We start from the raw sequence: 24824 nt of genomic DNA, 5'->3' as shown, positions 1-24824 counted from the left end.
CATTCCTCTCCACTTTAGTAAATCCTTAAATCACACAGGTTTCACTCTTTTTCCTTTCATTCTGGACACACCTTGACCCTTTCCATTCAATTGTCTAACATATGCCTCTAGGGAGGTCCTTTCTCTTGGCCGACAGCTTGATTTATGGGCTGATTCATGATGAAACACTCAGACGTGACGGTTCTGATTTATCGTCCACTTGAAAGGTGGATCCATTACCTCATCAGAGATAGAGGTGGATCCCTGTGTGATGGTGGAACCAGGAAATACTCCTTCAGGGCACATTTCATACTCTAATACACACACACACACACACACACACACACACACACACACACACACACACACACTCACACACACACAGTTGAGTGAGTTGGCCTCTTTCACCTGTTCTCAGAAAACTTTATTTATTCTGTAAATCCCCACAGCTGAAGTTGACTTTGGGCTATTGTGTAATTCTTTGTCTTTTGAAACCATTTTGACTTCATGAACAAATATATTTTTTATTTCTCTTGGGTATGCAGAGGCCGGGCAGGGTGACAACTACATAGATGGATGAATGCTGGCATTGTGTGTTGGGACTCACCGCCTCACTATGATTCACACACACACACACACACACACACACACACACACACACACACACACACACACACGCGCGCAAACACACACACACACACACACACACACACACCTACACAATGTTCCCCATGGAGTCATCCTTTGTGTTTCTTTTTTTATGTGACCAAACAGTTCCAACACAAACAGTTGTCTGGTGTACTTTTATGATACACTGTAAACACTAAATCATACTCTCCTGCTCCTGTTCATCCGGTTCATCTGCACAGATAGTGTCCGACGGCTGGATGCTCTCAAGAGAAACGTGACCTTTGGTCTCTGAACATGAGTGGTTTGCCTGTGAATGTTCCCTTCAAATGTGCTCTTCCTCATGACACTCCTCTCTTATGGGAAATCCCCTCATCTCTGGACTTTTATGGGAAAGCGGAGCGAGAATTCTGTAACATTACTGAAGTGGTTTGACCCTTGTTATCTCTTCTGAGATAGAGTGACCTCAGTAAAAGAATAAAGAATGGTTTGATCTGTAAAAAACAGCAGTGCTTTTCCAAAACTATCCATCATCAGTCCATCCATCCAACCAACCATCCATCATCCATCCATTTTCTTGTACATAAAATAATCACAATCATCTCGTCTGTAGTCATGTATCTGCTCTGCAGGTCTGCTAGAGGCTATCCCAGCTGGCTACGGACCAAAGGTGGGTTACACCCTGGATAAGATGCCAGCCTTGTTTTGGGGGGGTGGGAGGAGGTCAGAGAACCTAGAAAGAACCCCAGCGGACATGGGGAGAACATGCAAACCCCGCACAAAAGGGAATTGAACCCGGAACCTTCTTGCTGTGAGACAGTGCTACCCAAACATATATTACCGGTAAATACAATATATTATGCTATAAAACAGCTTGTAAAACAGTAATTTTCTGTAAAAGCACTGGTTATGAGTAATGTTTATTTAATATTTCAAAATCATACAAGACGGACTACTGCCTTGATGTCATCCTGTCTGAATTGGCAGCTTGCTAATTCTCATTACATTTACATACAGGATTAAGAACAGGATTAAGGATTCATCAAAGTTAAAGAAAGCCAAAGAATGACCCTGCAGGAGAAGATGACAAGTTTCTGCAGTCAAAAAACTGATAATAATCGTACTGAAAGAATAGGACTGTCAAAGGCTTGAACGAGCTAGAAACAGAAGAAAAAACAATATCTAGATGTCTGCTGGAAATCTATGCGACTTGTAGGAAATTCAATTTTAAGAAAAATGAAGAATTAAAGATGTGTTCATTCTCTGTGGGTTTACGAAAATGTTCCATTGATGGACAGTGATACTAAATCTGTCAAAAACAGCATTTTTTTTTGTTCCCCTGAAACATTTTGGTTACTGTAGTTATGTCTGCAAAACATAAGGAAACAAGGACTTGACGTGTAAAAATGTGGTGTGGATCTGTGAGTGGTTGTGTGTAACATTTGTTCAAATGGGTTTGGGTTAGGTGTGTGAGACCAACACAAAAGAATCCACTGCTGACAAGTCTTGTAGCCGCAACATAAAACACCTACTTGTGACACATGACAGAAATTCTAAAAAATTAGCTGCTGCAACTACTGTTGAGATGCTGTTGAGGAAAACTTTGATGTTTGTATCCCAGGCATGGGCTCCACGTTCAGTCTGTATACGCCTTTCTTAATGGCATTACATCTTCTCAGAGAGACAAACACAACTGTTTTCCAGTCTTGACTAAGGCACCTTTATGTGCATGGAAACCGGTGGAGTATGAAATCACAGGATTGTAGAGCAGAAATAAGATGTGGTTTAACCATACCTATTTATAGACGTTTTGGGTGAAAAGAGAGTGTTACTGTACTCAGTAGAAGGACATGGGAGGAGGGCACTAACAGGGAGGAGGAAGACATTATAGGTGATTTTCCACCCTGTCTCCACTACTTTAAACATACACACCTTGTGTTTTTGGGCTTCCAAACAAAGCTGGCCTTGTGTGTCCAGAAACTTCTCAGGAAGCGAGATCAGACATGGGAAAGAGTGTGATGGTTGACTAAAGATTCGGTAGCTGATGTGGTGTCGGGTGGCGTCACGATAGCTCAGGGAAAAGGGTAGTAGTGTAATAGCTCCAGCAGACTTTAACCCGGCTGTCGCTGGAGATGGAGGGGATAATGGAGGCAGTCATTTCCTTCTGCAGTCAGATGATGTCAGGCACAGGGCAGACGGAAGAGCCACACATGAACTACCACCTCGGGTCCAGTTGCCTGATCCAGATTAGAGTGCAGTATACAAGAACTGTGATTTCATAATTGACTCGGCTTTTCCACGTTCAGCAGTTCCCCTGGTCATTACCCCAATAATCAAAACCAGAAGCTTCAGAGCAAGTACCTCACACATGCAATACTAACCTCAAGTTGAAGTTTTCTCCTGTGCGCAGTGGTATTATTATCATTTTTCTATCGCTGTTTATTTTTTGCTGCCTTCCAGGGATTTTTAAGAAAGATGATGGATTGAGGCCAGTAGAGGCGGCTTTTTGGTGTGTCTCCTGTATCTTTAGGGGGTAATGAAAGAGGCTTTATAGCAGGGACAGCAGTAGGGCTTTTTTTTTTTAGGCATTCCTTTGACATGACTTTATAGGAGGGACATGCTGTGGCCCAGGGTGGGGTGAGGACATGAAGAAAGAGGCCACTGTGTTGAGCTGTCAGCAAGTTGGACAGATGAGAGAGAGAGGGCTGGTGTGATGGAGGCAGAAAAGTGGACAACTTTACCCATGACATCACCGGGAGGAAAAGCTCCCCTCACACACATTTTTTTTTCCCCGTGACATGTGCTTTACGTGTTACCCATGTTGTAGTGCACACCTTACCTGGCTAGTTTCCTGGTTAGCATCGGAAGCTTAAGAGTTGCCGTCCAGATCGGCTGTTAAGGTTTCATTTGTAAAGCAGCAGAACATAAACAAGCACCCGTCTGGTAAATTATGCTGTGATTTATTCACACCTTCAGCGTACAGAAATAATATTATGTGACCTGTGTGTATGGAAGGCACCGCTGAGGCAGTTTTTCTTCATAAATCCTGTAAACCTGCATGATGGATTTATCCAGTTAGTGTCACACATCAGGAGCACCCTTTGGTTCTGTGTCGTTGGAAGTGTGCGCGGTAAAATGTTTCATCTCAATCCCTACCTCCATTTGGTTGGACAAGGGGTGCACATATTATGGTGGATTTTCCAGTATAAACACCCCAAATCCAGACAAGTTGTTTCCCTGACTTCCAAGAATTTCTGAATTTCCTTGAAACGTTTGCCGTGAACCTTTTTGAAAAGCTCCAGATTCAAAGATAGTGGGGTACCCACCTCATGGGGAGGTGATCAGCCCTTTGGGAAGACTTTTTGCTCCTGCTAGGGTTTGTGCCAGCGCCTTCTCTCAGGTGCGAACTGACTTTAAAAAGCTATGTATGTTGGGGGTGCAGCTTTCCTCAGCAGCGAATAGAATCCCAATATAACTCCAATTTGTTAATGATTTACTGATGTTATGAAACATACATACAGTCTTACAGCCAACCAGTGGTTCAACCTATTGCCAGTCTCTGGTAGAACGTGTTTTGTTGATGGAAACTATAAAGATACCATTGTTGCTGATGTACCAAAGAGACTACCGTGCATTACTTTTAAATATTAAAACAGTAGTTTGGATGCTTCTGTGAAAATGATGGGATATTGATATTTTTAAACTAATAATCCTGTTAATGCTTGAAGTGATCATCGATTTTCACCATCAGACAGCAGCAGATTTGCTTAATTTTTGGATCAAAAAAGAATAGGTCGAGAAAGACCAAATAGCTACTAGCATTTATTTCCAGTTGTTTGTGGTCTATGGACACAGTTGGTATCAATCAAGTCCTGCAATTTGAAACCTTGTCCTTCTCATTGACTGGCAGCCAAGCAAAATATAACAACCCTTTACTAAAGATGTCCATCATATAAACTCAAACCAGCTTATCATCGAGTTCACCTCATGTTGTGTCTAAACTGCTGGAATGTTTCTCCTCTGTTATCCTCTTCAAATTCATAATTTTCTAGAGAAACAAAAACAGATATTTATGTGGTTACTCTCTTGTTTGGAGGATAAATACCTGCTGACAAATATGCCTCAATCCCTCAAATTCATGACCTAAATATTTGTTTAGTGACAGTAAACTTGCTAAGTCTGGTCAGGAAATGACTACTGTGTTTACAGAGGAGTAAGTGTTCTTCCCATTAAGACGTTCCCTGTATGGGTACCAACAAACAAACCTACTGCTGGCCAATCAGGTGGCTGAAATATTACGGGCCCTACTGTGCAACAAATACCGCATGTGTTTCCTTGTGTCGCCTCTTAGATTCAGAGTTACACTTTGGTAAGAGCTCATTCCATTTAAATACCGCCTGTCTTCTTAATAGATGAGCATTCCTCAGTAATGTGATTTAAGGACGCGCTTTATTTTCTTTCCATTCCCTTCCATCCAAGAGTTTTTACAAGCTCGAGTTTAGCTGAAAACATTTGTTTGTTTACGATGGACGTCACCAGGAAACAAGGCCTCGTTGCCAAAAGAGATTACGTTTATCATCTGGTTGTTTATTTCTGACGACATGGAAACACACCTCCTCAGCATCTCCAGCAATAATGGACACATTTGTGTTGGATTTTGTTTGTGATTGATCTTCTGCAGTAAATTCCTAAATGACTGTATCACATCTCCCGTCCAGAGCAGGCTTTGCTTCTCCCTTGTAACCGTTACTGGCTGTCACATTCACAGATGTTTCAGATGGACTATGTTCAGTGCAGTGAGTGTGAGGACACTGTGATGTTATGATGTGATGCACCTTTCCAGGAAAAGATTTAGCTCGCTACAGGATGAGCTAAAATGTAGTATTTAGACTAATCATGTGTGAAAGCTCCCATTTGCTATGACTTGACTTAGACTTTTCATTACATTCTTCATGACAGTAAAACTGTCTTGACTTAGACAAGTCAGCTGTTCATCAACTCCTGTTTAAGTAAATCTCATGATGCAAACATTGGTACGAGACCTTTATGTAAGAGTTAGTTCAGAAAGGAGATATCTTTATAGCTATTCTGAACAGCCACACATTAAGACACTGTAGCATCAAAGATCGTGGTTTAGCTCTTCCTTGGAGGTTATTGCTAGCATAACATTAGGTGTAAACAAAACATTGGCAGAAATATTTGTGAAAAGTGAAGGTGAGCTTGAAGAAAATTCTCATGTCAAGTGCCACACAGCTATGAAGAGTTGATTGTGTTTTACAGATCATTTTAGTTGCAGTGCCCCACACTTTAACAAAATCCTGACCTTTCTTAGGATGAAGTCGTGTAGATGTACCTGAGGCTGTAGTTCAGCATCGACTGTTCTAAAGGACACTTTAACCTTTATATATCCACCATATGTCGGCCTCCTACAACCTGTTAGAGCGCGTGTTGGCCTGAATAGTAGCCTCTTTCTGCTCCACTCGGGTTTCCTTTCCTCTTGGGAGCTGTGGAAACATTTTCAAACAGCTTGTCTGGGGTATTCAGGTCCTGCATGTGTCATGTTTGACCTCTCGCTGACTGCTCGCTGCCCTTTCATCTCACATGTACTGTGGTGGTTGTTCTGCCTCTAGACCAGTAATCTGTGTAACTGTCCCCGGTCTTATCTGTGGCACTGGGACGCAGGCTTTTCATAACATCATCTCTTGTGTTTGTGGCCCCAGCCCAAGTTTTTTACATAGCTGTGAATCCAGTCAGAGGCCCAGAGTAGAAGGGCATGCAAATGTGCATTTGCCTTGGCACCACCTGGTGCCCACATCAAGAGCACTTCTCTCAGAGCAGCAGGGCAGTCCAGCAGCTACAACACAGCTGGCTCTTTAGTGGGGAGGGCAGACGGAGGCCTTGGACTTGACTGGGAGTTATTCACCTCTACAGGTGCTACTTAAGAAAATCAAGTGAGAGAAAAGTGTGTTCATGCTGTCCAAGATTTACTCTGAAGTCGTTTAATTTGTCTATCTTAGGCTGCATTCAGACTGGCAGCCAAAATCCGATTTTTAGCCCATCCAGATTGAAAGCGGATGTCTCTTTTGTAGTTTGGGGGGGGGCTGGAGCCTCTCCTATCTGCCAATGGGCAAAAGGGAGGTTATACCCTGGCCGGGGTCAGAGATCATTCAAACATCAAAACAGAAGGCAGGATTCAAACCCAGAGCCTTCTTCCTGTGGAGGTGTCAGTGCTAACCAGATATGCCTCCCTTAATGAGCAGTGTCGCTTTAATATCTATTTAAGAAAGGGTTAGGGTTATTCAGACCCTAATTTTCCATATAGGTCTGTTCTGTGTTTACAGTCATCCAGGAGCCAATTGCCACCATTTGAAGGGAGCGATAGGATTGGGCGATACGATTATCCAGACAAAAATTTGTCAACCGACATATTTCTATACCAAAACAGACATTCCGTCATGATCTCATCAGTGGTTAACTCATTTTCCAGAGATCACAAAAGATGTTGATTTCATTCAGTCTGCCCGTTCCTTGGAGAGAAATAACACAACAGCTACGTAAACGTATTAACCTACTCAATGTGAAATGTCTCCTCCATGACACAGCAGGAAAAGGTCGGTTTTTACCTTTCAGAGTGATGGCAGCCTCACCTTAAACCCGTGATTGATATCTCTCCATGATCCTGAGGGGATATTTTAACATATCGTTTCGCTCAGTTTGATTTGAAAATGTGTTTCCACTTCTCAGACTGTCAGACCTTCGCTCTCCTGAGGCGTTTGACAGTTGGATACGCAGAGCAATGGAGAGTGTGGAAAAGAGGTGAAGAAGTGTGTACAGGCAGGATGGAATGGGTGGAGAAAAGTGTCAGGTGTGATGTGTGATAGAAGAGTTTCAGCTAAAATGAAAGGAAAGGTGTACAAAACTGTGGTGAGACCAGCGATGTTGTTTGGTCTAGAGACAGTGTCACTGAGGAAAAGACAGGAGACAGAGCTGGAGGTAGCAGAGATGAAGATGCTGAGGTTCTCTTTGGGAGTGACCAGGAAGGATAGGATCAGGAATGAGTACATCAGAGGGACAGCACATGTTAGAGGTTTTGGAGATAAAGTCAGAGAGGCCAGACTGAGATGGTTTGGACATGTCCAGAGGAGAGATAGTGAATATATTGGTAGAAGGATGCTGAGCTTTGAACTGCCAGGCAGGAGGCCTAGAGGAAGACCAAAGAGGAGGTTTATGGATGTAATGAGGGAAGACATGAAGGTAGTTGGTGTGAGAGAAGAGGATGCAGAAGACAGGGTTAGATGGAGGCAATTGATTCGCTGTGGCGACCCCTGAAGGGAAAAGCCGAAAAGAAAAGAAGAAGAATACAGAACGCAGACTCATGCAGCTCCTCCATGGTGAATTATATGACTCCATAAAGTAGTAATGACTATTTTGTGTGTGTCCACATGTACTGGTAAGGGTGACTGTAAGTCCAGTTTCTTCTGATCTAACTTTACCAGGTAAATTCCATCTGTTGGATGTGGGATATTCTTTTTTTTTTCTTGTTCCTTATGAATAAAACACTATGGCTTTAGCACATTTGTACTTTTCTAAGATATTTTTACAGTTAAGGCTTACAATAAGGAAATGGTGCAGTGTTCAAGGCAGCTTGGATTTCAGGAATTTTGGGGACGGCAGGTGGCTGGACTAACACCTGCCCTGATCTTTGCTGCTCAGTATCTGGAAATCTGGATGAACGTATCAACAGATAATCAACAAACCTTGTATAAACGAGTCAACAGAAGTGTCTTTAAGGAGGATGTTCTCCCTGAAATATCCTCGGGAGACTGTAAAGTTTAGAGCTAGAAGTTACTCCAATAGTCCTAGTAGAGGTCCGGACAGAGATACAGAAATGCTGCTTTAAGCAGTAAGTAATGTCCTCCATCCATCTGTGAGGTTAATATATTTGAAAAAAAAGAATATGTGAGTAAAGGGTGAAACTCAACTACTGCAATATGTAACTGAAATAAAGCAGATGCTGTCATTCAGCTTGAATTAATGTGTAACTTAAAGAGTTTTATCTAGACCAGACCAGTGTCTCAGTTCTGGTGCTTCATCCTCTATCCTCTGTTTTTACCAGAGGACTATCTGGTTCCTTCAAGAGGTGTGGCCCCTGAAGAGCTAATAAATGTATCCTGCCCTTATGGAAAATCACCAACTCGTGATTTACTGATGAGGAACACTTGATTGAATGTTACCTTCAAAGGTCAGTAAAGCAGGTGGTGTTGCTAATAGATTGAAGTAATAACACATCATTGTGCCCTGGTGCAACTGATGATCGCCTCACAGTGAAACAAAATGAAACACATATTGTAAACACTCAATAGCACCCACTTCATGTTCAGTTGGGACGCCCCCCCATCCCAGCTTCGGCTGCAGCCACATTAAAGAGAATGGCTTCAGCGTGAATGGAAAGTCGTTCTCCATGACGACGTGGGCTGTTTGTGGGGTAAAGACTTTCCATTCTTCTGTCAGAGCGCGTCAGTCGGTGTTTTGTGATGCATTCTGCAGACTTTGTGGTTAATGGCCTCCCCCCATAGGAATGGTTTCATATCAACGCGAGCCAAATACAGATATTTGGGGATTCCTGCGCTTTATCTCGCTGATTCACCCAGTGAGCACAATACCAAAAGGTCCTGGGATTTCGTCATAACAAATGTCTCTGTGAGCAAACATGAGCCAGCGCTGAGTGGCCAAACAGAGAGGGGAGCGTGTGGAGAGAGTCTTTCAGCCGGTTTGTTTCTGGCAGCCGGACCAGACTGTTCCTCTGTGAACTGCGTTTGTTCACACCTGTGGGGAACTGGAGGAATTTAAGAAATGCCGCTGCATGAAAATTTCCCATCTTTCAGAGGGGAGCAGAGAGATCTCTGAGTCCAACCTTGTCACCTCTCACCTCTCTGTATCTGTCTTTTATTTTGTCAGCATGTTCTCCTGTTTCCTGCTCAACTTCTCTCTCCCACTCCAATCGATGTCAGTCATCATGAAGGACAATAGCTGAGGGTTTTGTTTTCCCCATTTACTCTTGAGAATTAATGAAAACAGGAGGAGAGACTGAATACTGTAGATGTTGTTCAGTTTTATTTCTTAGCAGATGATGGATGTGTTGCATTCAGGGACCTCTGTGGTGAATCTAATATAATGGACTATTGTTCAAGGTGGCTGAGCTCCTGTGAGAGTATAGCTGAACCGTGTTGAGGCTTGAGCCTGTTTAGGATCTTATCAGATAGGAACCAAACATGATGGTTGAATTCCTACAAATGGGTCTTCCTAACAGATAAAAGAGTTTCTTTTAACTATAAGAAACCAGCCTGCAACCAACATCATGTGTTGCTTTGCTGATACACAACAGTTGTGCGCTGAGTGTTTGCAGAGATGTTTTGGTTTGAAGTTAAAGGGAAGGTAATGTGATGCAATGGAGGGGGGTGGGGTATTATTTTTCCTACTAACTTGAGTCTCGTGTGCCGCCTCTGCCTTGAAGCTTGAAAATAGAAGATAAATCACTTGTTTTCATGTTTTTCCATGCAGAACCGACACCAGCTTTTGTTTATGAAATGTGTACATTTAAATTCTTTAGGTTTAAAATGCTGCTCTTTTAATCCGAAAGCCTTCACACAGGACACAACCTGTTCCGTCACCATCACTCCTTAGTGTACACTGAGTCATTAATCTCTTCTGTCCTTGCACCATCAACCGTAAGCTGTCGATGGGATGCCTGTGGTGATAGGTTCATGGAAGCAATGCAACTTCATCAATTCCGTTTCTAAATGAATTTCTTCTCTGCTCAGATGAACCAAATTCACAGGTTTTACTTAATTCTAGTGGATTCCAAAAGTGTCATCCTGAGTTAGAAAATATCCAGGAAATCCCTAATTGTACGCTTGTTTTTGGACAGTAATTTGTGTGCAGATTGTTTGATTTTCTCCATATTCTAAGACTTTACACTAAAAAAGAGTGAGTGTGTTCAAGAGGTCTTGTGCCCTAAAAAGACAAATTTCTGCTAAGTCTCTATCATTAGTTTAATGGCAGCTCTTTCTCCCTGTCTTTAGTTGAATCTGCCTGAGAAGGCAGCGGCAGCAGCTCACACCTACTTTCAAGCAAACCCAGAACATGTGGAGATGGGTCAGAACCTGGAACAGTACAAAGACCTGCAGGGCGTCAGGGAGGAACACTTTGTGGATCGAGAAGCCCGGCCTCACCAGGTAAGCCAGAACATCTTCATATACTGATATACTGGTATATTTAATTCATAGCGTTTTGTCCTTTTCCTTTTTATTTCCTTTCTTATCTAATATTGTCTTCTGGCCTGTTTTGTTTTTTAATCCTGGCCAAGGAGTCTGGCTGCTTCCCTTCAAGGAACATGATGTCCCTGTATGACAACACCTTTGACTTAACAGTCCTTGTAATTTCATGACTGGGAACTTGTTAGTGTTTTTTAAGGCTCATGAAACCCTGAATACTAAATACTAATTTATGTAATTTGGGTTCTGATTCATTTCAGGTTAAGTTTTCAAGATCAGCTTGTCGATGTTTCTATCGAACCAACTTAAAATTAAAAACAAATCTTACTCCCTTAGTTAATCTGATACTTGTCACTCTGAGACTTCACAGAACTTAAGCCGACACTCATGCGTTGTACATACAAGTGCATTTTGGCTTTAGGTCTTTCATCTTATTTGAAGTGAAAAGAATTGACAATGGGAATCCTCTTTGACAAATCCCCCCACCTCGTCTTCTGTTTACCCCCAAACAAAGGACCATTGCTGCTGCAGGAAGCCTGCTCTGCACCAGGACTTGTAAAGACTTGTATGAACTCTAAACAGACACAAAGGGCATCAAACATAAATACTTCAGACCACTAGCAGATCATGAAGAGCTTTGGGTCACAAACATTTCCAATATTTGCTCTGTCCCTATGCTGTGTTGATCCGCAGCTCTCCTTCTCAGCGGCGGTGAGGTTGTATGACAAAGGCGACTATGAAGGAGCTATCGTCCTGTTTGAGGAGGCGTTGGTGGAGTACAGTAAAGCAGACATGGAGTGTCGAGCCTTGTGTCAGTGGCCACAGAGGTTTGAGGGCTACGACTACCTCCGCTACCGTTACAGCCTCCATGAAGTCATATCAGGTGAGCACCGTGTCTTAATAGATTCATTCTGTTCTGCTTCCACTAATATTGAACATAATGAAATGTGTGTGTGTTTGTAGCGTGGTGTCGGTCATCTCAGTTTGTGTTGGATCAGGGGTGCCAAACTCATTTTCACCGAGGGCCACATCAGCGTAATGGCTGTCCCCAAAGGGCCAGATGTAACTTATAAATGTAACTTAATGTAACTCAATGTAATGTAAAATAAATGTAACTACTCTTTAATGTAAAATTACTCTGAATTTATTACTTATTCCAGTTACAAACATTACCGTTACAAAATATGTTTATTTGTTTCTCTGTTCTAACATAAATCCTTTTAACTTGTCAGGTTATGAAACCCACAGAACTCCATCAACCAAGGATCAAACTATCCAAATGAATAAAGAAAAATTACATTAAACACAAGTTAGGACATTAACTTTATTGAAAACGTTTTAGTCAGAGTTAAAATGGGTTTAATTACTGCATTGTGGGAAATGTAGTTTCTGGCCAAAGCACACTTTTGACATATTTATGTTTACACTGTGACCTTTTTTTCCTGCGGGCCACATAAAATGATGTGGCGAGCCACATTTGCCCCCGGACCTTGAGTTACATCTTAATTTCAGCACCAACATGTTCATTTTCTGGATTTTGAGAATGATCTTTTCATTTAATTAGCTTTGAATATTTTTCACAAATGACAGAATCAGATTAATAGTCATCATAGATGAAAGGAATGAGATGGTTTATTTGGTGTGTGGAGCATTTTATCAACTGATCTTGACTGTTCCACCAACACATCTGACTATATTGCATATCCCTTGGCTGTAACTGGGCTTTGTTGTGCTGGGAGACGGCCTGGGGAGGCTTAGGCTCCGGGTCAAAAGACAGATGGAGGTTGACAGCCATGCTACTGTAGTTTCCTCGATTTACTAATTCAAAATAATTAACTCAAACGTTGTATAAATCTCAGGTAATTGAGCTCCATTATAATTATTTACTTTAAATCAATTAGCAGCTTTAGTCAGTGCTTACTTTACCTGGGATGTAGTACCTGGTCTTCATGTAATCTCCCCCCTCAGGTGACGCTCCCAACTTCCCTCTGGGCTTTGCTCCTTTTCAACATTAATGCCTCTGCTTTTCTTTATACCCATGCCCCAGTGGCAGGGGGCAGTAAAGGGTTCACTGCTGCGAGCGATCTAGCTGTCATCGGCTCCATCTGTAACATACTGGTGCTGTCTGCTTCTGGTTCTTGTTCTGGGATGTTGCTGTGCTGTTATTAGCATTAGCATCAGTGATGCATGGCTGCTTCCCCTCTCATCTGTTGGTGTCACCTCACCCGCCTCTATGGAATTAATCATTTTAGTCAGATTTCTCTCTCCAGTTGGGATTTGATCATCCAACCTGTTGTTGTTCTAGTGGTTTTTGTTTTGGCATTTGGCATATTGATGAGATTTTTTTTGGTGAGGTGATTTATGACTGCTAACAAATTGATTCAAACAAGCTTCAGATATTTGGTTTTTGGATTTGTTTGAGGTTCTTTGTTGTTGTTCTTTTTCTTTTTTTAGTTTCAAGCTTCAGGTTTTAGACCCTCAGACCACGTCACCTGGTTACACTTTTCAAAAAAACTCCATGTCCAAAGTAGACATCTGAACGTTCTCCGCTGTGTTTACAGTGTGTTGAGTAACACACACTTTATTGCCCCGAGGGGATAAAACCAAACTAGCGTCGGCTCACACTCGTCTGCCGACACACAGATTTAACAGCCCCTCTGCTTGTTAGTTGGGACATTCATCAAACTGGCAGATATAGAAGGGAAACTCGGATTTATTTCATAAGTGTTACTCACTGAGCATCATAAAAAGTCAAAAAATCTTTCCTAGCATGTTATTTGATTTCATTGACAACATGCTGTGCCGCCAATAGGAGTGTTAGAACCGTATCTGCCTCCATGTAAAGAACCAGGTCTGTTTGTTGTGGAGGGTTTTGTTTATCGCTGACTAAACTTTTGCACATTGTCATCAACTTTGGTCAAGTGTGGTTTTGTTGATGATCTTTCCTCCCTGGGGATCGAGGCTGGCGTTGGTGCAGCAGCCGCTGCTAAACTTCACAAACTTTATCTGAAACACGTACGGCACAAACAAAGAAATAAGGCTGAGTCGTGTTAGCTGTTCTTTGTTGTAATTATAATCAGAAGATCATTTTCTGTAATGAAGCCTGTGATTATGGAGTTTATTTGAGTTAAGATGTGTGGTTTATTGGGAGTAACAGAATCTGTTATGTGAATTTAATAATAGAGAAAGAAATAGAATTACTTCCTCATGTAGCGGTTTCATTTTCAGAATAAATTTTGCAGAAACTTTGTTCCTCTTACATTCCTACATGATTCCCTCTCACTGCTCCTCTGAGACTCTAGTACAGATTGAGACAGACCACAACTCTGCTGTCTCAGGGTGAGGAAAGTAGTGCTGCAGCTGCTCAACAGTGACCTCACTGTGCATTCACGCTCTCAAACACTCCAGGAATCATTCCCTCAATGGCTCGATGCACAGAGCATCCTGCAGAATCTGTCTTCCATGAAGCCGACACCAGGATACATGACCGCCGGAGACACATTAGACACAGGACAGCACTGGGATGTCGCAACAAGATTTAGCAAAAGGAAATTCATCATGCTGGACTGGTCACTTTTGATTTGTCTCAATTTTCTATTTCCACTTAAATACACATTAGGATGAGTGTAACAGTGGCAACAGGGGAAAAATGTAACATCTGGTTTATATGCGGTTTTTATTTTACTCAACCACCGGACGCATTAGGATGCGTTCTCATGAACGGTGGAAACTGTCAGCTGATTGACACGTTAGGAGGATCTGGTCAGTATTCAGGCGTCAGTCAGAGAACATAGGAGGAGGATCAGCTGCCGTTTGTTTCCATTAAACCTCTTTTAATTTTATTATCTGTGTAGAATCAATGACATGACCTGATTATTCTAATAACAACCTTATTGATCAGTGCGTTCAGGATGTCACAACAGAGTCGACCGGCGCGGCCGTGCAGCCATGACACAAAGTATAACTCTGTGTACATGTAAGGGGAGATGGTGACTCGTCCTTTGATCTTTGATTGATTATTTATTGGTTTCAACTATGTGGGACTGACCGAGCCATTGTGTTACTAATGACCGACCGAAACAAAAGCTTTTCTGTCCACAGAACTGACAGGAAGTGGGATCCTTCGTGGCTCCACCTGGTCTTTCTTCTTTTTTTCCGTATACATTTTTTTTTCTTTAGGAAAATCTGTCACCATTGAAATTGGAAGACTTGGGTTGAAGAGATCAGTATGATTTATTCCACTTTGTAGATTTTAAGCCTTTTTTGAGGTAAATTTATGATTTAAGGCCGTGTGTATTAAACAAACTTTCACATTAACAACAGGTAGTTAAAAAAACACTGAATGTTTCATTGTATTTACAGAACATAATAATATGTAGCTCCTGTAATAAAACATAAAAGAAACATTCTTTTTGGTTGTTTTGCAGTTGTGAAGCTGTTTTTTGGTTCAATACCGTCCTTTTAAACAGAATTAAAATGTGGATGCTAATTTTCAGACACAGTTTCTACCATAATGAATAATATGCATTAGTAACTATGATTTTAACATTTTTTTTTGTAATCAAATTGATAACATGTTTGAGATCAAATCATTTTCTCCTCAGTGATGTAAAAACAAACGTCCAGCCATTTCACCACGTATCATTTTTGGTTGAATCTGTCTGTAGATCACTTCACTCAGGTGCTGCACTGTGAACACGAGTGTGTCCGAGACCTGGCCACCCGGCCGGGCCGCCTGTCGCCCATGGAGAACTACCTGCCTCTGCACTACGACTACCTGCAGTTCGCCTACTTTCAGGGTAAGTCTTTGTGCACCGCAGGACTTGGCATCTGTATGAGTTCACTTTGTGTAATTATGAACAAATAGGAAGGACACACCCTTAACCCAGACAGCCAGGCATGCACACACACACAGACCTGCACGTGCAAGAACCTGCGTGGACCGCGAGGAGCTGCAGACGGCCCACGTCAATCAACAAATATCCTCAATGTGTTTAGAGATTCATGTTGTCTCTAAGTATTAATTACATTATGTTGGTGTCTGTTTGAGCAACCTTCACATGGGTGTATCCCCCCTGACGTCAGGGCTCAGTGAGTGGATCGCCTCGAGTCTTCTGTTGCTGATGATTAAGTAGTGAAAAGCTCGTCCGCGCGAGGGTTCTGGCACGAGAACAAAGACTGGTGGATAGACAGTGGGGTGAATATTCTGAGATCAACAGTAATGATAAAGAAGAATGTGGCTCTAATACAGATAAATGGAACTCTTTTTTTTATGTTTTAATGGTGAAAATTTTGGAAATACAAACGAGTCATTCTTTGAGGTTTTCTTGTGAAATCACAAATCTACGTCAGTTTCTGTATTTATGTTTATTTAGCAGGGTCCAGATATTTGAATTTATTCCAATCACTTCCCAGAGTTTATTGATTTTGATGACTGGACTAAACAATCAGACAGCTCAGTGTGACATCAGGCACCTAATCATGACATTTTCTGTTCTGCAATATTATCTGTGTTTGACATTTTTCTGCACTACTTAGTCATTACGTTCTGCCTGTCCGTACAGAACTGAACTATTATTACTGTCTGGCCTCCTTCCCATGTTTGACTGGAGCTGCACACCCATCCACAGGGGATTCACAACAGAGGATGCATGCTTGCATTGGAATTATTCAGTTGTTAAATAGAATATAACCACTTTGGACGTCTTTCATCAGTCTTCTTTATTAAAACAAGATTGCGCATCTCCTCCTGCCAAAGTTTTCTTGAATGCACTGTTAGCAAACACATTACATACTTTCTCTGTTGCATTTCTAACACAATTAATCCATACATACATCATTCTTAATCAAAATCAGAGATTCTGGACTTTTAGTGATTAATCACCCAGGACTGAAGTAAAAAGACATATAACATGTATATCTTTATTTATATCAATGCAAGTGAGAGGTCTTAACATTAACAGTTTAGAAATAATTTATATAAAGTATTTTAAGTAAGGATTTGTTTGTTTGTATATCTAAACAATTCAGATTCATTTACATCAAGTATAATTACATTGTTTTTACATTTCATGGTTGCAGTAGGACTTTTTTTATTTTCAGTAACATTACATCTATCTATCAATCGATGTCACCAAATAACCACAGTCTCCTGACACGCCGAGGTTCTCTCAGTTTGACACTCGTCGCCGTCTCCACACAGCTGTGGGTGTTTTTCAGCAGCCTCTCGTTCTTTCACTGCTGAAGTGAAGAATCGTGTTGATGTGTTGACCTGAGATCAGCTGAAGGGGCAGGTGCCTCATTCAGACCAGACAGGAAGCCAGAGGTTAACGATGTGCCTTCACAGGTGTGTGCGTGTGTGTGTGTGTGTGTGTGTGTGTGTGTGTGTGTGTGTGTGTGTGTGTGTGTGTGTGTGTGTGTGTGTGTGTGTGTGTGTGTGTGTGTGTGTGTGTGTATGTGTGTGTGTGTTTAACTGAAGCGACACACACAGGATGCGTGTCATTTGTTTGTATGTTGTTGATCTCCGGTCCTCCGGTCCTAAACGGTGCCCCGTGGAGGTTTCATGTATACACACCAAAGCTGTGTTTATATTCACTGTGAAATGCGTTGTGTTCATAAATGAGGTCAGGAACATGTATAGAAATATTTACAAAGGCAATTCTGATTACAGTTTGTATCTTGTGGTGTTTACATTTACGTGTTTTCTAGATTTCAGCTCTTTTCTCTGATGCGTTACCACCGTCTGTTCATCAGCAGCCACCAACTCACCCTAACCTCTAACCCTAACCTCTAACCCTAACCTCTATGCCTAAACCCCTAACCCCCTAACCCTAACCCTGACTTTAACATCTTTTATCTAGTTCTTAGTATTTTAACGTTCTCTGTCTCTCTGCAGAGGGCCGACTGGAGGAGGCGCTGCAGTGTGCTCTGACCTACCTGTTGTTCCACAAGGGAGAGGAGTTCATGACAGAAAATGTGGATTATTACAGTGACATGCTGGGACATGATGGAGAACCCAGAGAGGTCAGGAACTGCCATTGTTTTGTTTTTGGGTTTTTTTGTTGTTTTTATTTTTTTTGGGGGGGGGGTTAGATCACTCTAAGACTGAATATGGACGATAAAATGTTTAAGAAAATGGAGATGTGTGAATTAGAAATAAATTTAAATTATTCAAATGACATTTTTACCAGTTTTAAAAGAATGTAAACAGAGGCAATAAATAAAGTGTGTTGGGGGGGTATTTACAAAAACGGGGAGGGAAGAAAGATTGAAGAAAGAAATTGTGTATTTGAATGAAAAGAGGCGATGGGCAACAGCAGGACGTTTGCTGTATTTCTTGGATGAAGGTTATACTCACAGTTTGGCATCGTTTGCTATTTAAAGTTTGCTTTTCCCTTGCATGTGTTCTCATTCCAGCTGGAACTAATAAGCAAATTTTGCTACGTCAAAGTATTTACAACAACATATTTTTTTTCCTCCGGACCTGCTTTTCTTGCCCCCTGGAATTCATATCAAGGTCTGATAATCTGCCCACGAGCAGAAATGTAAATTTTGTAAGTCTGGCTACTTCTCAGCCACTTCAGCATTAAGAATCCTTCTGTAACTCCGATCAGCTGCTCGGAAAATTCAAGCAGGGCCTTGAAGGAGTCTGGATTACACAGACGCTGCTTTCCCTGGAAAGCCTGTTATTCATTAGATGAAGCCAGGATCCCGTCGGGACTGTGTGAATGAGTGTGTGTGTGTGTGTGTGTGTGTGTGTGTATGTGTGTGTGATAAAGGAGTTCATACGCGTATTTCGCTGCTCTTAGTTTACATTTTGAAGTCAGTTTAGTGAAGGTCTTTATCCTGGGGACCTCCTCTCTGAGTTTTCTCACCGCTAGCCTCATCTCAGCGCTGGGGCTGATTTGCCTCCTGACTGAAGAATCCTGCCTTTAAGGAATGGTGGGGGAGGGGGAGGAACAGTCATGTCAGATTGTCCACAAATGTATCTGAAACAATTTGTGGGATGTTTGTAGAAGGGTCCTGTGGGAAATGGGTTCCTTGGGTTTTTGAGGGTTTTTTTAAACACCGCATGAAAAAAAAAAGCCTCTGAATTGAAGTGTTGTTTCATTTTCATGATCGATAGCTTCACCCTTCCTGCTTCCAACCCCTCTTATGGGACTGTGTGTAGTTTTATGGGACATAAAACACATACAGTAAATATATCTGTATCAGCTAATGTGTGCCAGTAATAAAACACGTATGTGCCTCACATCCAGGGCAGAGCACACACTGGATCTATTTTTCATCAAAATATAACTTCATATTTTTCACAAATAACTGAAGTCCAGTCAAAAACTCTCAGCTTTTTGCCAGATTTGGTTGCCAGATTATGATCTGGATCATTTGTACACAGTGGTGGAACATTGTGAGTTTTCCATGTCTTGGTATTTTAAATTTGATTGACCTATTGTTGTATTTACGACTTTGGCAAACTTTTAATAAAGGCTACATCTCAAAATACAGTGGAAAGAAACTAAGTGATCCAGAATCCACATCTACACCTGGAGCCACCTCAAAATTCAATCAACTCTCTGTTGGTCCAAGATCAAGACTTACAGAGAAGTTTACCACAATCTGTCCTCAACGGTTTGAGGTTTCGTGCAAACAGCGAACAGATAAGAGTGGATATTCACAAGATATTTGATTGTACGCACGAAACAATGAATATTAGCTGAATTACTGTTATATTTCTTTTAAATTTTGGACCAGTTGGGTCTCTTTACTGGCAATTTATAAATTCTGCCTCCATTACTCAAGCAGTCACCTTAGAAGACACAAAGGAAGAGACACCATCACACTCCATTAGTCCCGGCACTGAGGCGAGGAGAGGCGAGGGAGACAGGAACTCTTTCTGGCGCCTTATATTTGGGTGGGAGTGAGGACTGGAGGACCAAGTCACTGTTAGATGTAGGAGAAGGTTATGTTTGAGAAATTTGTCAGTAATATGGTATTTGTATTTTATTTGTATTTTATTTTGTGTTAGCCTGGAAACAGTGATTTGATGTGTGAACAGAAACATTTACCTTTAAAGCTCTTTTTTGTCCGAGTGGACAGACACGGAACAAACATGAAACACTATGAAGAACGTTTTAAGACTCTCTTTGCTAAACAATTGGCATGAATCTATGGAGCGTCCTTCATGCTGCTATCAAACAGGTCATGCTACGTGCTAAAGCCCTTATGTTAACTCTGATGATGCATCTTAAACCTCTGGTGCGTCTTTGCAGGGAGTTGCCTGGTATCTGCGGAGGCACCAACAGGAACTGGATCTCCTTCTAATTGGCAGTAAAACCATGGGTGTAGAATTCACTGAAGGGGTGAGTTAACTGAATGTAACACTACTAATCCAGATCGTACTGATTTTTCGTGTGTAATTATAACTCTTAACAGATTGGAAACATTTTGTAGTCAGATCAATGCCCTATGATCCTCAGTGTTGCTCACAAAATGGAAAGAGATTTTGTCATTCGCCGGGCAGCTCCGGTTAAGCTGGTCCACATGTTTCTGATGCAGAGCAGATCTGCTGGGTGTGTGAACCGTTAATATGCCCCTGCTGTCTGGCTGACTCAGAGCAGTATAACAGGTGTCTGGCATGACCGCCATACCGCCTGTGTTCTCAGCAAACAGCGTCACCTGCAGGACAGGAGAACACATCTCACTGTAATGTGCATTTTATAGATTCCTTTGTGTCTTTGCTGCAGAATTACTGGAGCAGCTCAGGTGGAAGAGACGACTCAAACAGGTAGGAAGGTTATTATTTGTGTTCATCCTTCAGGTGCAGCTTTACCTGTTCACCTACACAGCTGTCACGGTTAAAAAACAGTTGTGTGATACCCATTAGCAGCTAGCTAGTAAATATAAAACTAAACATCAGGAGTTAAGAGCAGAATGAATGTTAGACTCAATCCCTCAAGGGGGCCAAAGGCCTGAATAATGTTGCTTTGAATCAGCTGGATATTTAAATAGGAACCTTTATTTAGCATCTTAAACTTAATGATCACTTGGAACTGTTTCTGTTGTTATTTCTGGTTTAAAATGAGAATTGTGACTCCTGATATCTGCTCTCACAGGATCCCTTCAGGTACCGACGGCTGGATGGATTACGTCCCCATCTCAGAAAAGAGGAACGTCGCCGTTGCTTCTCCACAGCAACTCAGAGAAGGTGAGTATTTGTTAACTCTTCCCTGATCTCCGGTGTGTTGCTGACATGCTGCTGTCTTTAAAGCTGCTCTGTGATCTGCCTAGGTGGCCCCTTGGTGTACGACAGAGTGCAGCTGGTGCAGAATTCTGCAGCGCTGAACGGGACCCAGCGGGTGCTGCTGGATCACGTTATATCTGAGGATGAGTGTTCAGACCTCAGACACCTGGCACATGTGAGGACCTTACATAACAATGACATTAAGGGTTTTAAATCATCCTAATGTCACAAACAACCATTAATCTTGTCTTTTTGGTTTACTTTTGGGTGTCATATTTGAAAAAACAAGTCTTGACTGATGATGAATGAGTGTTTATTCCAGTGCTAACAGTGAAGGTCAGAGTGGGAGTCTGTACTTCAGGCTGAATCCTGGTTTATTTCTTGCCTGTCAGGCCGTCACCATGGCAGGAGACGGTTACAGAGGGAGGACGTCTCCACACACTCCAAATGAGAAGTTTGAAGGAGCCACCGTGCTCAAAACTTTGCAGGTAACGTCACTGCATCATTTAAACACATTCAATCCCTCATCTGCACATTTATTTAAATAATTACATCATCTCAGTTAAAAAATTAGCTGCAAATAAGAGCCAAGAGGTCAGAACTGTTGTTTTTTTTTGTATATAGTATGGCTACGAGGGCCGGGTGCCGATGAGGAGCGCCCGTCTGTTCTACGATATCAGCGAACGCGCCAGGAGGATCATCGAGTCGTACTTCCAGCTCAACTCCACCTTGCACTTTTCCTACACACACCTGGTGTGTCGGACAGCCATCACAGGTCACTATGACAGTGAAACACACTGGTGATACAGAATGAGCAACCTGCAGTGTACTGTGATGTTAATGGTCAAACAGCTTTAGTGAACTCCACAAGTAGATTTAAGAAAGAAGCTTATTTTATTGATGTCTGAACCTCTGTTGTGTGTCGGTTGTCTGCTCAAAGGTCAGCAGGATCACAGGAATGACCTGAGCCACCCAATCCACGCTGACAACTGTCTGCTGGACCCCGAGGCCCACGAGTGCTGGAAGGAGCCCCCAGCGTATACCTACAGAGACTACAGGTAGGAGGCCAGCAGAGGCACAACCACTAATGATTAGCCTGCTGAAGCTGTGTTACACAGCAAATGATGATCATTACACTGAATACCTTGTTAAGGCTGTGCTCACCTCTGCTCTGTCTGCTTTCAGTGCACTCTTATATCTAAATGGAGATTTTAAAGGAGGGGAGTTTATATTTACAGAAATGGATGCCAAGACAGTCACGGTAAGACCATCATTCTGAGACATGAGATGGGATGTACCTCAGCAGGATTGTTTTACAACACCTCTAAAAATATAGAAGTGTTTGTCTGGCCGATATGAACAGAGACCTTGAAGCTGACCTTCTCTCCTCCTCTTCCTCCTCTCTCCGTCCTCTGCAGGCATCAGTGAAGCCAAAGTGTGGCAGGATGGTGGGTTTCTCATCCGGAGGGGAAAATCCACACGGTGTGAAAGCCGTCACTAGTGGGCAGAGGTGTGCTGTCGCCCTGTGGTTCACCCTGGACCCACTCTTCAGAGAACTGGTACGCCAGAGTTCAGTTACAGGACTTGTGTAGAACAGTGATCCATTGTTACTCACGGTTAATGTGTTCCAGGACCACCCGCCAAAAATCAAAATCCGTGATATATCAAACAAATATTTATTTTATGATTTACGTATTATTTAAACGTTATTAACCTTCCCCATACTGATACGTATGAGGAAAAAAAATTCCACTTCACAAGGCAAAAAGTAAACTTGCAGGAGGAACTTGCAGTCTGGGAACGCAGTGCACACATGATGCTGCCAGCCAATGACAGGCGCGTACAGTGTCACGTGACTACAGCTCATGGGAGACACTTGCTCCGCGCCTCTCTTTCTCCCTTGTCCTTAATGCGATGAAACTTACATCTCATCGAGGAAAGTATATAATATACAGTATATATAATTTTAAAAATCCGCATTGTCTATAAATGAACATCCATTTTAATCGGATACATCCACTCTGAGAACAAATGAAAACCTGTAGATTTTCCAGACATCGTGGTGAAAGAGATCTTCAGAGGGACATCATTCTGCAAAAATCTGAGTTCAGTCTCTCACCTTGAGTTCTGTGTGACTCCCTGTGCTTTGGCTAACGGCTACAGGTTCACTCTTGTTTTGTGTCTCCTGACAGTTCAGTTCATTCTCCATCCTAACATTGTTCTGCCCTCTTACAGGAGAGACTACAGGCAGACGAGGTGATGCAGGCACTGGACACACAGTCTGTGTGGGGTCAGGGTCTCAACATCAACCCTAAAGATGAACTGTAGCAGCTGAAACTCACTTCATCACACCCCCCATCCCCCTCCTCCTCCAATATATTTGAACTATTTATTGAAATGACCCTTGGATCAGAACATTTCTATTTTTGTACTATTTGAGGTGCAAGATTGATAATGTTTTTTTGTGTGTGTTGTCAGTCATATGTTTTCTTCCTGTTTCCCTACAACCTGCTAGTTTTTTCCTGGTTCTGAGTCTTTTTCTTTCAATGACAATGAGAGAAAAACATCAGTTTAATTTTGTTTCCTTGTTGACAAAGCTTCCTGTTAGACTGTTCATTACTAAAATCTCACTGTACTGTGAAGAAGCCAAAGAGAAGAACGCCAATTGACTTTTTTTCTGACGCTGTTGTAACACATGTAAAATTGTTCTGGAGGATGTATTCAGTTTAGTCAAGGTACAGTGAAAAAATCTTCGTTTCAAAGGTCAGTAATAATCAACAATATTAGGTTCAGTCACAAATGGTACTATTACATATGCTTTTACTAACATTGTTATCTTGTTCAATCGTCTTTATGATTTTCACTTCAGTACCGGTAATAATTATTTTTTATGAATTGGCTCTTTGATATTTGAGTTTAAGAAAGAGATAATATGTTAATATGCTGAATATTTTAAGATCATGCACTCTCCTCTGTGTCGAGTCTGAAACTGAAACGTATTCCGTCACTACTGTCCACTTCTTTTCTTTGGCACACGGAGCAGAATACTGGTTTATATGTTCACTGACATGAGATGATAATGGTGGATGTGTTTATAGTTTACTTTTATTTATGTGTCTCATAATAATATCACCCTACAAAGCTAAGGTGCAGTATCTGCATAAATACATGTCTTAGTTTTTCACTAAGCATAACCATTAAAAAAAACAACATTTAAACCCAGTACGTACTAGCAAAATCATGAAGGGAGGATGCTCCAGTTCCACCTGGGACAGAAAAAAGAAGAAGAAATTGGCAGAATTTGCAGATGCTGCTCTTTGTCTTTGTAGGGCAGAATAGACAGCTGCAGTTGTAACTGTTGGCATTAAATATAAGGAACTTTTATTCATAAAAGATGTAAATCATTCCTGTTTCAAGGAATACATATTTCTTTGGCCTTTTATGTCTGTTTATTTGTGTTAATGATGGAGATAATAGTCCGAGTCCTGCACTGTAAATTCAATGGAAAGATAAGTACAGTTTTATTTTGTTTTTCTTTTTTCTCCTAACCGGAAGCTCAATTCTGTTGTTTTATGTGGTTGGCCACTTATGTTTCACTGATATTTAATTCTGAAATGCTGTAGCACTCAAACATTTATGTGTATATGCCCTATAAATTAAAATAATAATATTACACATCTAGGAGTTGTTTCCATTCATTATTT

General features: G+C 41.6%; 1 protein-coding gene across 1 annotated transcript in view; it reads left to right on the top strand.

Moving 5' to 3' along the window:
- The window catches only part of p3h2 (prolyl 3-hydroxylase 2), a 49501-nt gene extending 24704 nt beyond the window's left edge, over positions 1-24797 (top strand). Inside the window, exons 2-15 of the mRNA XM_068319715.1 lie at positions 10689-10841; positions 11574-11763; positions 15548-15679; positions 17776-17903; positions 20150-20239; positions 20624-20664; positions 20993-21084; positions 21168-21295; positions 21513-21608; positions 21745-21895; positions 22061-22178; positions 22306-22381; positions 22539-22679; positions 23356-24797. Coding sequence (XP_068175816.1) covers positions 10689-10841; positions 11574-11763; positions 15548-15679; positions 17776-17903; positions 20150-20239; positions 20624-20664; positions 20993-21084; positions 21168-21295; positions 21513-21608; positions 21745-21895; positions 22061-22178; positions 22306-22381; positions 22539-22679; positions 23356-23448 — 1629 coding nt within the window. The 3' untranslated portion in view covers positions 23449-24797. The remainder of the gene's footprint in view (positions 1-10688; positions 10842-11573; positions 11764-15547; positions 15680-17775; positions 17904-20149; positions 20240-20623; positions 20665-20992; positions 21085-21167; positions 21296-21512; positions 21609-21744; positions 21896-22060; positions 22179-22305; positions 22382-22538; positions 22680-23355) is intronic.
- The last annotated feature ends 27 nt before the right edge of the window (positions 24798-24824 follow it).

The sequence above is a fragment of the Antennarius striatus genome, chromosome 7 (assembly GCF_040054535.1).
Source record: "Antennarius striatus isolate MH-2024 chromosome 7, ASM4005453v1, whole genome shotgun sequence".
NCBI lineage: Eukaryota > Metazoa > Chordata > Actinopteri > Lophiiformes > Antennariidae > Antennarius > Antennarius striatus.
This window is presented reverse-complemented; position numbering and strand designations above follow the sequence as displayed.